General features: G+C 38.6%; 1 protein-coding gene across 2 annotated transcripts; it reads left to right on the top strand.

Moving 5' to 3' along the window:
* The first annotated feature begins 4822 nt into the window (after nucleotides 1-4822).
* On the top strand, nucleotides 4823-15120 carry prkaa1 (protein kinase, AMP-activated, alpha 1 catalytic subunit). 2 transcript variants are annotated; one of them, XM_028601599.1, is made up of 9 exons: nucleotides 4823-5045; nucleotides 7628-7769; nucleotides 9193-9286; nucleotides 9604-9748; nucleotides 10025-10112; nucleotides 10241-10465; nucleotides 10624-11143; nucleotides 11521-11647; nucleotides 12470-15120. In XM_028601599.1, the coding sequence occupies exons 1-9, from the start codon at nucleotides 4949-4951 to the stop codon at nucleotides 12748-12750; spliced, it is 1719 nt and encodes a 572-aa protein (XP_028457400.1). In that variant the 5' UTR covers nucleotides 4823-4948; the 3' UTR covers nucleotides 12751-15120. The 2 variants fall into 2 exon arrangements, with proteins under 2 accessions (XP_028457400.1, XP_028457401.1); XM_028601600.1 differs by lacking the exon at nucleotides 12470-15120 and adding an exon at nucleotides 12241-12441.
* Nucleotides 15121-15373: the final 253 nt, after the last annotated feature.

The raw sequence follows: 15373 nt of genomic DNA, 5'->3' as shown, positions 1-15373 counted from the left end.
TATCTGCTCTCTTTTCTTGCATAGACACTGCCATCTACTGGTCACTCAAAGTCAGGACACGAGTGAGATATTTGACTGGAATTAAGAAAGTGAGAGAACTGGAAGTAAAGCATGACCTTAAATGGATTCATGAAAAATGAGGAACCACATTATCTCCGTAAGTAACACAAACAGTCTAAATTTAATAACACAGATTACAACCTTAATGGACTGGTAGTGCTAAAGGAATCTGTCTTGAGCTGTGGGGGTCCATTAAGATTTTCATCAGCAGACAACTACAATACAATATTCTTTTTTTTAAGGTTATTTTTTTGACAGGACAGCTGAAGACATGAAAGGGGACATGCATGACATGCAGCAAAGGGCCGCAGGTTGGAGTTGAATCCGGGCCTTCTTCGTCGAGGAGTAAACCTCTATATATGGGCGCCCGCTCTACCAACTGAGCTATCTGGGCACCCTACAATACAATTATATAATATAAAAGCTCAAGCAGTAGCAAATGTCATCTATACTTAAGGCAAACCCAGATAAACATACACAATATTGGCTCAAATAATATACTAATATACCAAAATGTCTGTATTTTTACAGTGTGGTATTAGAACTTTTATTTAAGTAAAGGATCTGAATACTTCTTCCACCACTGATTAAACTAAAGCCTTGATTACTGAGCTGCTAATGTACTGAACCACCAGAGAGGGACTACTGTAACACCAGATAGAATATACAAGGAAAACAGATATAAGACACAAGTTTGAAGCACCTGCTACCTAAATGCCTGTCTGAATATTTTGTTAAACATTTAAACACATACACTACAATACATAGCAAATACTATTACATGCTACACATTGAGTCCCACCCAAACACTTTGGTTGGTTCTTTTCAAAAGAAAACTACACATTCACAGTTTTTACACAAGACTCGCAAATAGGCATTGCTTTATTTTGAAGAGATGCTTAAAAAAGTGCTTCTGCCACCTATGTGGCATCATGTATTTATCTGATTGAAAGAGTATTTTAGTGTGTATAGTGGTTTATCTCACCCTACACGATTTTAACTCATAATTTCTCTGATTTAGCGTTAATAAGTTCTCTGAACTCATTGTTGCATAGGACCTAGGCTGTAATCATCAGTTAGATTGTCCGTCTTCTGGCACCACGACCTAATGTTGTTTATTATGAATAGTTGTTAAAGTGGAGGTCTTTCTGGATAAGCTGCTACAATGTTTTGAATGACTTTTCAGCCCACTTGAACTGTAACACACCATTTAACCTTTGACCTATTTCCTAAAATAAATGCGGAAAAAAAAAGAACAACCTGTACAAGGATATGTAACGGAGCCTATACAGTCGCCGTTAATACACAAACATTGGATTCACTGTCAAAGAGCAGCTCTTCTCAACTTGAGCAGCTCATCTGCTTATTCACAACTGAGAAGAGGAGCTGACCAGAACCTCAATTGACAAATTGCACGTGCAAGATTGAGAAGCGACCACAAGATGTCGCCACTGAGAAGACTTTGGGTCATCTGTAGGTTTATGATAAGAGCTGTGAAGAAATCTATTTTATACAGTCTATGGAAGAAATACAAACACATTCACAGAAAGACATTTACTGGCCCTCACTTCTGAAATTTCCAACAGATAAATAAGAAACAGAAACAGAACTAAACATACCTGACCTATATGCTCTGTACTGTATTGATATTAAATTACTTCTTGGGTCCTCAAATGGTGAAACTATGTAAAAAAAAATCAGTATTAATAGTATTAATCAGTATTCTTTAATCTCATAAAGATAAAGCATATATAGAGAGCACAGTGCACACACACACACACACACACACACACACACACACACACACACACACACACACACACACACACACACACACACATAATGTAAACTAAGTGACACTGACAAGGACTTTTGGTACTAACTGTTAATTCCTACCAGACCTCTGCAGGGAGTCATGGTAACTGTTCACCAGGCCATTATTTCTTTAATAATTGCTCACTGCTCACGGAGAACCCTGTATTTGTTCAGCCTGTACTTTATAAAAATAAAGATGTTTGCTGTTATTTAGGATATCCCTTACTGTATGCTGTGCTTCATTGTGCTGTGGGGTATGATTTGGAACGCTTTGAGGGTGTTTTGGTCATCCATCACTGTCACTGAGCAGCTCTTCACATCCTGACAAGCTCATTGTTATTCACAACATGTCTCATTCTCAGTCTTCCAGCTCAGGAGATACAGAATAAGTGGCCCGTTCGAACTCAAGAACCATCATTAAGACTACACAGCATTGTGTAGCTGCCTTTGACTTACTAGATGTTCACAACCCTGAGATCAATTCAGACCAGCACTAAAGAAAAACAAGTCACATCTGTAAGATCTACAAGCAAACACAGGAGGCCTTCAGGGAGTTCACAGCTGTCCTACATGTCAGAGATGCTCTGGACTGTCGAATAAGGTCTCAGCAAGACATTCAGTTAAAGAATTACTATTACTGATCACACTGCAAAAAAGAGCCATAAGAACAGTTCATAAAGCAGGATATTATGACCACACCAACATACTGTTTTTACATTTCCGCGCTTTAAAGTTCATTGATCTGATTGAATTTCAAGTTTCACAAATCATTTATAAAGCAAAAAACAAACTACTAACAGGTAATATTCAGAAGTTCTTTTTTGATAGAGAGGGGGGTTATAATTTAAGGGATAAGTTTAATTTCAAGGTTCTAGCCGTTCGCACGACTATAAAAAGTCAGTGCATTACAATCAGCGGTGGGAAATGATGGAATGGTCTGTGCACAGAACTAAAACAATGTCCAACCATAATCCAGTTCAAAAAAAGGCTTTTCTAATGGCATTTTTGTGCTTGGATACTCTGTCTTTAAGATGTCTTTTAGTCCGGCCTATGTAGAAACATCCACATTTGCATGATAACCTGTACACTACAAATTAATGAATGCGTTTATGTTATACATCTTGTTTGTCTTGAAATCACAGAATTGCTTAACTTGCAATGTAGCTAGTGGACTCTCTCTGTATGTAGATATTTAATATGTATAGCCACTTAGTGAACTGTTTTTTTTTTTTTTTTTTTTTTGCATGTGAACATTTACAGCCAGCCACCTAGTGGATTGTTTTGGCATGTTTTCATGCAGTAACTCACCATATCACTCAGGTGTTTCCAATTAGCCTACACAAAAGGGGAAATTGTTTGTCTGGGAAGCACACCCTGAAGAAGGCTGTCTGCGCTGCTACAAATGGGTTGCTTCTCCCTATGTCTTTTACATTTTCTATTATGAAATAGCCAGTAAAATAAAGGCTTTTAAAATAATTTTGAAGAAGAGTGTCTTGGATTTTCCTTCTTTTCTAAACCGAATTGAATTCATTCATTTGGCTCTAATATAACATTACATGCAGTTTCCAACTACAGCATAATTTAGGAATATGATGTCTAATTAGGGTATAACTGTGTTTGTCTACTGTCTAATAAAGACCACATTATATCTAAAGTATGGCCTATTACGTCTTATTAGTGTATCGTAAAATAAAGTGAGACCACTATTTCGTGTAGATCGTATAGGAGATTACAGGTGTGTGGGTTATGTACATATGAAATGCCATCATGGAAATCTATACCATCAGTTACATATTTTTATTATGAATAGTTACTTTGATTCAGGCCTTTTTTTTCATGTAATAACTTTAATATCCAGAATTGTCTTCAAATAATGTTCACATGAATAATAAAGTGGTGCAAATTGCAGTCTCTGAGACATACATTAACAGCCTCACTCCGATCAGGCACTTACAGTATTAAACAAACTACCAACAATATCTTAGTTGAGTTTGGTCTGGTTTGTTCGGCTTGCTGTTCTGCTCTTCTCAAACTGACAAGCTCATATCTCAATAAACAGAAGATCAAGTTTAGGCTTGGAGAAATGGTAATTGTATAGGAGTATGGGCATGTTTCAGTGTTGTTATTAAGTAAAGTGTGAGTGAAGTTCAACATGATATAGTTACCAGGTTAACAGAAAGACATACAAAGAGTGTGACTGCCAGATTAATGTAATTTCAGGGGCATTTCAGTACCATAATGGGTCGGACAAGAAGTTTGATCATCAGGGCACTTGTCATATTTGCGACCGTGTACATTCAGGGAACGAGGATGAATTAATTGTAGGAAGCTTTGCAAACAAGATTTTTGGCACTGGGTAATGCTTGGGTTTGGCCCTTTTTTGAGCCACATTGTGTAACCACAGAATTACATTCCCATGAAACTCTGTGTAAATTATAAATACATTAAATGCTGGATGAGATGAGTAACTCCCTGTCTACAAGGCTTGTTACCAGTTATAATCAAATTTAATTTACCGTGTCTTAGACAAAGGTCATTTATACGTTGGTCTGACTGATGGAAAAAAAAGGCCCATATGTGGCTCTACAGTGCTGAGTTGATCCACAGTTTCCATAGTGCTTGGGCCACTGTTTAGCTTTCTCTGTAAATAATGAATTAATGTTGTTACATTTGTTCATGTTTGCTACTGAGATTCTGTTACAGTTTTGTCCTACTTTCGCTGCTCATTAATTATCACATGTAGCCTACGTCTACATTAGACTCTAATGTACATCTTCTAAACTAGTCACTCTGACCTTGATTTCAAAATGACCATATTGCCTACCTAATTATTTTCCAGGCACAAAAAAGTTCAATCCATGTAAAGTTGATAATCACACCCAGATTTTTGAATTTACTGGAAGCATTTGAAGGCAACATACTACGTCGCCTACGCTTCTGACGAATCGCGCAGGAGCAGAGGCGCCTCCCACCCTCCGTGCGAAGCAGCCGTTCGAGTAGAGACGCACACAGCGGAGTTCGGTCCATTTCTGCTCGCTGCTAGCTAACCCCGCAGCAAGGCCACTGCGGGAAGATGGCGACGGAAAAACAGAAACACGAAGGAAGAGTTAAAATTGGACATTACATTCTCGGAGACACACTCGGAGTGGGGACGTTTGGAAAGGTTAAAGGTATGTCCGACTGTCTTGACGTCTGTGCATCCTGCAAACTGAAAGATGGTGGCAATGGGAGCTTTTAGCTTAGCTGCAAATTTAGCATGCTATAAAAGCTAAGTTGTCGCAACGCCAAGGTAGCACACTTGTTGTCCTGCTCAACTTGTTTTTGACAAACATTACGTTTGTTGGGATGTGGCTGCAGCTGCCAGCGACAGCCACACAATGCAAGTATTAGAAAATTAGCATCTATTTAACCACATATAACGTTACACATACAGGTAGCGGCGGTTGCGTTGTGAGCTAACGTTAGCCAGAGAGCCACAAGTCGCTTGGTAAGACACCGGGAAGTAAACCTTCTTGACTGGTGTTAGCGCTGGTTGGGTAACGTTACATATTAACGAGGAGCATTTAGTTATCCCGATTCCTATCGTTTTATCTTCTCTATTTTTAAACGTGATGTAAGAAAGTTGTACAGCTCGATAGTAAATATAGTCTTAACTCTGCCCTCATGATTTGCATTTGCCATCCTATTGACGAAACATATATGCTTTTAGATTTGTGTGGGGAGGGAGTAGGGCAAACCCGAATCTACGCCCAGTGTTGTCAGTCCAGAGAGCGGAGCGATTAGTATGTCAATACACAGCTTTGCTTGTACCAACACCAAAATATCTTTTGCATTATAAAAACAACTTGTATTTGCTCACATTTCCTTCTCAGATCTGACTATTATCAACTGACGTGATAGTTAAAAGCTGAAACCTCTTCTGTAGACTGCGTTTTGTTTCCCCATGTAGTGCATTTTGTCCCCTAGGAACATATGATTTAGCCCCAGTATACCCAAATTAAGTGAACCAACCAGGTCCTCCAAAAAAGAACAATCGCACGCTTTGTTTTACAGTCAGTTAATTCCCAGGGAATAATCACTCTGCATTCAGCTTTTTGTTGTTGTAAGAAAGACGACCACAGTCTTTTGCTCTATGATTATGGTCTTGATTACTGGAGACTTTGTTAATCGTTTACTACCAGCACAACTGGTAAATCAATAGCAGCTGTTTACTAACTCTCTGCAAGTGTGTCGTCTTCCCATCATCCATTCAGATGTTATGTTTTTTTTCTCTGTATGGGTATTTGTTCTGATATGTTTGCATACTTGTATCCTTCTGCTGTGGCATATTGCTCTTCATGTGAAATCTTTGTGGCATGAGTTATTTTCACTTAAAATGAAGACTTTTTGGGTTTAGATATCCTATGTCTTTTAGGTTGGGTATCTTTAAAAGCCACTGACTATTGACTAAACCATGTCATTGAGATAAAAAACTAGCTGCTTGGGTGGTATTTTAAATTTGTAAATAGTTCTTGATCTTGCATGTTGTGGTTACAGACATATTAGTCTGGACCTTCCTCCGCAGCAACGAGGGTCTGGCTAGTCCACGTGCTACCAATCACAATCGTCTTGGGCGGCGCTAAGCACCGGATGCCGCAAAAAAGCGTCGGGAAGGAACTTGTTTTGATGTGCTCGTTCAGAAGTTGTTTTAGTCACGTGAGAGAAAACTGAGATTTAACCAATAGTCTACCTAGCTGTCTTGATGTACCCTGCAGAGATCTGAGGAGCAGTTAATAATAGTCCTCATCAATCCACCGGAGTTTAGAATGCCAACACAAAGAAAGCTGGAGGTGATGGAAGTATTCAATATTATTATATGAACATAGGATTACATGACTATTTTTATGTGAATGGGGTCACAGAGACCACAGAGAACTATCACTTTACTTTGCAGTTGCCCTCATATCTACAGAGCATTTTAACATCTTTTAGCTCATTGTTTTGGTTTTCCAGCTTTACTGTTTTTGGTTAATTGTCTCAGCATCATTTCCAGATGCAGCAGGCAGCTGTTTTCATCAAAAAACTCTGATATCCCCACTGTTTTCTACCTGCCCTGCCCTAAAGGGCAACTGGACAAAGTTAGCAACTAGCTACATATTGGAGCTTTTAGTAGCTTATTAGCCAGATATTCCCTCAGGAGTTGGTGGAGACCAGACCAGAGTTAAAGGAAGTTGAATATCGGACATACATTCATCAGGTGGAGAAAAACACGATTGAATGCAAATGTTGTCTTTTGGATGTGTAAATAACATATTTGCAATATTCATTTTATATGGTGATAATATGTCAATGTTTCGTTTACAGTAGGGGTGTAATGATTTCAATTTTAAATCTAAAATCAATAAAAATTATCTTTCGATTCATTTCGGAATGGAATACAGGATCAGCGACAGCTCACGTCACCGTGTTGTGTGAACAGTTAACTTCATTTAATATGTGACTTATTCTTTTGCGGGGTACAAATGAACACCAAAACAAGTACTTTAAGAGACTATTTTGCAGAGCCACCGTCATTGCGTCTGGAATTTAGCCACACCCAATTGTGATTGGTTTAAAAAAAAATGCAAACAACCCAGAGCATTTTTTTTTCCTATACTAGAATGTATCTATGGCATTGCCAGACATTCCTCTATATGGCTGTGGAGATAGGTCTGGCAATGCGAGACTATAATTGGTATTACTCATGTCCGCTCAATTTTGTTTTATCTTGCAGTGGGCCAACATGAGCTGACCAAGCACCAAGTGGCCGTGAAGATCTTGAACAGGCAGAAGATCCGCAGTTTGGACGTGGTGGGAAAGATTCGCAGGGAGATCCAGAACCTCAAGCTTTTCAGGCATCCTCACATAATTAAACTGTAAGTCCTAGATTACATCCTGCTAGCTGCTCCATAATCCCCATGCCGCCACATTAATACCACCCACTGAGCTATTTCAAGGCTTTAATGGTGTGTTTTAGAATACATCCATGTGGGATAATATCTGTCTGACCCAGTCTTTTCTCCCATCAGTCCTTGGCTGCTTTATTGGTTATCCTCTCTGTTGAGCTTTCATTTTAATATAAAAAAGGGTACACTGAAAGAGTCACTGATCTAAAAATATATTTACAAAATTGCAAAGGTACTTCATACCTGATATGCAAATGTACACAGTAAGCAGCAAGGACCCAAGGCCACAGTTACAGGGTCATTAAGAGGACCATGAGGTGTGGCTAATTGTCTGAAATACCAGCTCCATTTTATGCATGCACAAGAATGTAAACTCTGAGAGAGAGACAGAGAGAGAGAGAGAGAGAGAGAGAAAAAGAACTGGGGCAGAGTGCACATTGCCTGTCTAGTCTGAATAGTGTCTAGTGAGGACAAATGAAGCAATATAACACAATACAGCTTAATTTGGTTTACAGAATGTGTAGCAATCTTGACACACGAGATGAGCAGTTAGTCAACTTTTGTTACATGTGCTGAAACTTTGTTTTAACTTTGAGACGGAATTTTTCCTGTTGACTGTGCTGCAATCATTCTCTCATTAACCTTTTAGACAGATATGGCAATTTTGGGATGCTGGATTTAAGATGTCATTTCTTAACACTGTCACCTTGTCATTACTGTGCAGCTGTTTTTAGTAGGCTATTTTTTAAATACTTATGTTTCCAGAGCTGCAGGGGTTACAATGCTGTTGACAGAAATTTCCGTTGTCCTGTTAGCTTACTCTGCTGCTTGATGTTGATATGACAATCGCAAGGAGAAATGTGGCTTATGTGCAAGCGTAGCCACACAGCCAGTGTAGTGTAAATAGATGCTGGTTGCTGGTGTATATTCTGAGGTGCAAGAATTTCTCACTAAGCCTTAGACTGAAAGGGTAGGCAGTAGGGCTTTACGATATGAGGAGTCCATATTGCGATTTCGATGTAATTCCAATAACACATTAAGTCACTGAATCAAGTTTAAACTAATGCTGCTGACATATTAATTATGTACAATATGTTTGAGTACTGATGCTGTATTAAAATGTGGTATTTGTAGGTATTTTGGTAAATATCCTTTTGTTGCTTGGAGGCATTAAGTCTTGATTGTTTGAAAACTAGGTTCACTAACTTAAATGTGAACTGCCTGGTCGTTCATACTGATTGCGGTCCGAGATATAATATCACACTTTGCTATTTTTTCTTTGTTCAAATGATGAAATAGAAACAAACTATATTTCACTGTCTATATTTGAGCAGTGTTCTACCTACTAATTGTTGATCACCACATGATTTTAACTTAGTGCTGATGTCTGCAGGTATCAGGTTATTAGCACCCCTACAGATATCTTCATGGTGATGGAGTATGTCTCAGGAGGCGAGCTGTTCGACTACATCTGCAAAAATGGAAAGGTAATACACTATCATACTGGAAAATGTCTTATAGTCTGTTATAATGATATCCCACGTTTTCTTTCACTCTTGCAATCTTGTCATATGTAGCAGATGTTGCATATGTTATTATCAGTGAGGGGACCAGAACACAAAAGTGCATTATGTACTTCTTGGTGTTATAGCCAGCCTTTGGTGCAGATACAGCAACCTGTGAACCAAAAACGGCAGATGGAAAAGATATCCAAACACAACACGAAGTGCTGCTCAGTCAGCTGTGATGTGCTAACTGAGTCACAGAGAAGATCGCACCTAATGGATAATTGCTGCTTTGACAGTTGGATGAAAAGGAGAGTCGTCGGCTGTTCCAGCAGATTATTTCAGCAGTAGACTACTGCCACAGACACATGGTGGTGCACCGAGACCTCAAGCCTGAAAATGTGCTGCTTGATGCACACATGAATGCCAAGATTGCAGACTTTGGTAAGTGTGTCTCAATCTTAAACTCAGGTCTTCACAGGTGACTTTGGTTTAATGTTAAAGTAATGGGCACAATAGTACACAACGTTGTTTATTAACTCTATATTAAATGTACCATGTGGAGTTTGTGACTACTAATAGGGCTATGGAGCAATGTTTTCTATGGGTAGTATTTCAGTTTTTTTTTTTTTTTAAATTATATGTAGGGATGCACCAATCCAATATGCCGGATCACTATCGGAGCCGATACTGACCATATTATAACTAAATTCTGTGCAGGATTATCAAACATGATGTCAGATGGAGAGTTCCTGCGAACAAGCTGTGGTTCTCCAAACTATGCTGCTCCTGAGGTCATCTCAGGAAGGTAATGTTTTTTCGTTGTTGACATCATTAGAAGTCGACATTGACACAGAACTTAAGCATTCTCTCACTGCCCCAAAATAAAATGTTGCTTTCATGATTATAGGATTGTTTCTTTGTACTCTTCCTTAGGTTATATGCTGGTCCAGAGGTAGATATCTGGAGCAGTGGGGTCATTCTCTATGCCTTGTTGTGTGGGACGCTTCCCTTTGATGACGACCACGTGCCAACGCTCTTTAAGAAGATCTGCGACGGGATCTTTTTCACCCCGCAGTATCTGGACCCTTCAGTAATAAGTCTCCTTAAACACATGCTGCAGGTGGACCCCATGAAAAGAGCCACCATCAAAGAGATCCGGTGAGCCTGACAAGATTAATTACAAAGTCAAACTGTGACTATAACCATTTCATCTTCTTTTGTCTAGATTATAATATATGTAAGACTAGTCTTATTGTCGGTGTTGCATTTATGGTCTGTGGTTTGTTTTACTACAAAAATAATTTCTCCTCCCGCAGAGAGGATGAGTGGTTCAAACAGGGCCTACCAAAGTACTTGTTCCCTGAGGACCCCTCGTACAGCAACAACATGATTGATGATGAGGCTCTAAAGGAGGTATGTGAGAAGTTTGAGTGCACAGAGGAGGAGGTCCTGTCCTGCATATATAGTCGCAACCATCAGGATCCATTGGCTGTCGCCTACCATCTCATCATTGACAATCGTCGCATCATGAGTGAAGCCAAGGATTTCTACCTGGCGTCTAGCCCTCCTGACTCTTTTCTAGATGACCAGCACCTGACCTCGTCTGGTGCAGCTATGGCCGGCATTATCAAGCCCCACCCTGAGCGTGTACCCTTCCTCTTGGCGGAGACTCCTCCCAGGCCGCGCCACACATTGGACGAATTGAACCCCCAGAGGTCCAAGCACCAGGGTGTTAGAAGGGCCAAGTGGCACCTGGGTATCCGCAGTCAGAGTAGACCCAATGATATCATGTCAGAAGTGTGCCGTGCCATGAAACAGCTGGATTATGAATGGAAGGTAAGGAAGAAACTCCATGAGAGGGGCATATAGGAGAAAAAAGGCCTAAAATGGTGCTTAATTTGTTGTAATTGAAATCAGTAAAATTAAATTGTGGCCACACATTGAATAAGTAATTAAGTTGAGATTATGTTACTTAACTGTAAATAACAATTAGTGCTATCAGAGTACCTTGAAAGAGAGAGCTTCATAGGGTCATTGTTTCTTCGCCCTTCATATCGGATCCCGTGGCTCTTTTTCTGTGTGTCAATCTGACGGACACATTCTGCTTAATGATGAATCAAGTTGAATAGCTGATGGGATAACATTTCACTGGAATTGTACCTCGTACGATTTAATGTGACAAATAGAAATTGATTGATTGTTAACTCTTCCAGGTTGTGAATCCTTATTATCTACGTGTGAAAAGGAAGAATCCGATTACTGGGATGCAAACCAAGATGAGCCTTCAACTCTACCAGGTGGACAGTAGAACCTACCTCCTCGACTTCCGTAGCATAGACGGTAAGTTTTAACTACACTGTTCTGGATCTACTGATATGTGAGTGAAAAACGCAGAAAAATTGATGATTGTTCTTACGTTGCATATTTGCAAAAATAATCAAAGCCTTGGGAGTTAAAAAATAAAGTTGAAATATTAATAGTAAAAAAAAAAAACAGTTGTTGTGTTCTCTCATGTTAGTTTTATCATTTAAACTAGTCTCTTACCACTTACAGTTTTGTAAGTGTGTATGTGTATAACCTGTTAAAATTGACAAGATATTCTGGTAAGCCCTGAGTTTAGCTTCCTGTATCTGGGTACCAGTACGGTGCGTCTGTGCAGACTTCATAAATAATTGACTCAGGGTTGAGGGCTTTGGCTTTTGAACAGTCTTTGTATATACGCAGCAGTAAACCAAAGGCAAATAGGAGATAAGGGTGTTGTTATGGGCGGAATTAGCGTAGCACAGGCATGCTGTATAAAGGGCATGTAACAGCATTTTGACTTCATGATGCTACAGCAAAGTCAGCCACATGTTTATGTGGTTTATGTTAATTGTGTTGTTTAGCTGTAGTTAAAGGAGAGACTGACCGTTGATAATGTTGTCTCCCAACAGACTGCAACCACATAACAAAACAAGAACGAATCTTACTGTCTACAGCAGGAAAGAGTATTTAAGACATTTGTAAATGAATTACTTTTTAATATCTTTCACAGCCTGTTTTTCAGTGCATTTTAAGACTTTTTAAGACCTGCATATACCCTGGTTATAGAACTTGAAATGAAAGGTTGGTTGTTTTTTTTTGCACGTTGTAGTATACATTTTGTGTCTTTTTGTTATTCAGATGATATGTTGGAGACAAAATCTGGAACTGCTACCCCTCTCCGTTCTGGGTCTGTGGGCAACTACCGCACCACTATTAAGAACGATGCAGACGGAGCAGATGCTCCAGCTATGTCTAGCACTGTGCCCCTCACCAAGGCTGCAGAAGGCTCCTTAGCTTCATCGTTGACCTCATCCATCGACTCAACAGGGGGGGACACCCTAACCGTCCCTCGACCAGGAAGCCACACCATCGAGTTCTTTGAGATGTGCGCAAATCTTATTAAACTACTTGCACGATAGCTTGCAAAACAATCGCTAGCCTTTTTTCCTCTCCGAGTGTCTTTATAGCAATAAGCATGCAACCGATTCATGGCTCTATTCATCCCGGCTGAGGATGAAGTGATTGTTCCATGGCACTGATGCAGGTTAGTGTTCCCTAAGCGGAAGGGATGTATACTAAGCTGGCAGGAAATGTAATGGTTTACTTGGAAAGATGAAAGACGGGCTACTTAATAGCTAAGACAGAACAACATTTAGGAGGGGGTTTTACAATTTCCTGATCAATTAAATAGCAAGTGTCCACATCCCAACAATACATATATACGCAAGTGATTACACTGAATTTTCTGTACTGTAGCTGGTGAGCACTGCTTTCCAGTACAGAGAACAAGATCAAGTCTTTGCCTGCAGAGAAGGAAGCCACATGTTGAGGGTTGGGTGTTTGGGTGGTAGTCCTATAGGATGCAGGAAGCACTTTTGCACAAGTTTGTTTTATTTCCTGCTGCTCTTGTTTTTCTCTCAGTGGAGATCAGAGAGGTGGTGCGCTGGCTATAACAAGGGTTGTCATGCCCATCACATTTATTAGACTTTCAAGAAGTGCAATGGCCCCTGTATTTCTGTCTTGTGTCAGGGACAAAAGAATGCTTCATCAGATTTATGTTTGGTTTTCGTTTTTGTGAATCGGAGTTGTCAGAGACTAAATTGTCATGGTTTTGTCCTTGTAAAAAAAAAAAAAAAAAAGGTTGAATTTGTCTGTCCCCTTTCTTTTTTTTTTTTTTTTTTTTTTTTAAATATAAAGACATGAATATATTTATCAGTGGAGTGTTGCTTCTATTGGAAATGGAATTGTTTTTTTTTTCTTTCTTTATTGCATCAAGATCTATTGCTGGATGGTATATATTTTCCTTTTTTACTGTTTACTGTTTTTTTTTTTTTTTTTTTTTTTAAATCAATATCACAACTTTGTTTCCTTCAATCACAATTATTCTGATACTTGATTGTCTTTCCAGATAAATATAGCCTGCTTTTACCATTTAAGAGGTATTTTGCCATGACAGTCAAAATATAGAAATATATCATTTTCAGTGTCTCATATTAAAATGACAAGTTGATTTAGACTTTTTATTTTTATTTTATTTTTTTAGATTAATGATTAGGATTTGAGTATGATTACCGAGTGAAATGCCTTTTGTCTACATGCAATTTGTAAATGCCAATCCATCACAAGTGTATAGGCCTCAGGGCTCAATTTGAAAATGAGTAGTAGCAATTACATGCAGTGCATGGACAATGTGTCTTGGCAGGTGAATACATCCAGAATATTTTCATTGTTGGATTTGTTTTGTTTGTATTGCCCACACATTCCCTTGAAGGTTAACCTTGGAAAAAAAAAAAAGGTTTACATATGTTTAAACCTGAAACAAACTTGTGAGCTTGGAATTGTGAAGTCCTGCTGGATAGCTCACAATTCTCATGTAAGAAAAAAACATCACACAAGCATTAAGATGATAATTGTGTGGGTGATTTATATTTCATAAAAAACAAGATTAGTCTCCCTCAATTTCTTGTCCAGTCTTCAAGTTTTAAGCGGTATCTGTTGTTTGGCTGCCTTATCATCTGTAATGTTAATCGGTTTTTATGTCATTCAAGTTGGAAACTACTGCTGGTCAGAATTATTGGCACCTTTTGCAATTTTAAGGTTTGAAGTCCACTAATTATGTTGTTAATTCACAATAAAAATAATAAAATAAACACATGATAGTTGTTGCCAAACTATTATAGCCCTCAGTAACTGCTACCACCTTTTAATTATGGCAATAGAAAAAAAAACAAAGCAAACTTGAACTGTAAACTAGTTTATCATTTCATCATATTCATTTTGTCTTAAGTCAAATAAACCAGGTTTTAAAGAACTTTGCCTATCTCGTTAGGAGATCAACAAAAATTGCCAAGAGTGACAATAATTGTGATCATGTTTCTCTTGCTGTCCTACGGGGCAGGTTTGGACTGAAATATTTAGTTGATATTTGACCTTTTATGTCTCAGTTTTAAACTAGAGTTTATGGAACATTTGTGATCATAGTAAAGAAACACACTATGGTCTTTGGAACTTATTGTATAGGGCAGTTGCAAATTTTGATTACAGAACTTACTCGGTTTTGTAGGAAAGATGAATGTGTGAAACCGTGACCTTTTTTTTGACAGTTAATGGAGTAGTGTCCTAGTGGACTGTTGGCAGATTCATTCTGTCAGACTGCTTCAAAAAATATTGTTCTATTTTTTGTTGGTGTGTAAAGGGACCCTACCAGATTCACCAGTGTAAATCTAAATGGAAAGTGTTAAAATCATTTGTATACACACCTGCCTAATAAACTGCTTAATTGCACACAATTCTGCTGAAGTTTCTCTGAATATTTCGAGTCTTTTGACAGCTCTGAGGAACAGTTAAGTCACATTAACTTGAAATATAGTACCAATTTCACATCACAGCCATGCAATAAACAATGCTAAGAAAATTGCTTTTACTCCAAACAAGTAATGTCCAACTGAAAGAAGAAAGGTGTGTACACTCACCTGGAAATGAAAGTCCTTTAGTGTTCGTTATTCTGAAATCTAATGAACTTATTTAGCTATTCAGGTCATT

Source organism: Perca flavescens, chromosome 16 (assembly GCF_004354835.1).
Source record: "Perca flavescens isolate YP-PL-M2 chromosome 16, PFLA_1.0, whole genome shotgun sequence".
NCBI classification, from domain to species: Eukaryota; Metazoa; Chordata; class Actinopteri; order Perciformes; family Percidae; genus Perca; species Perca flavescens.
The sequence above is the reverse complement of the archived record's forward strand: the minus strand, read 5'-3'. Positions and strand labels throughout refer to the sequence as shown.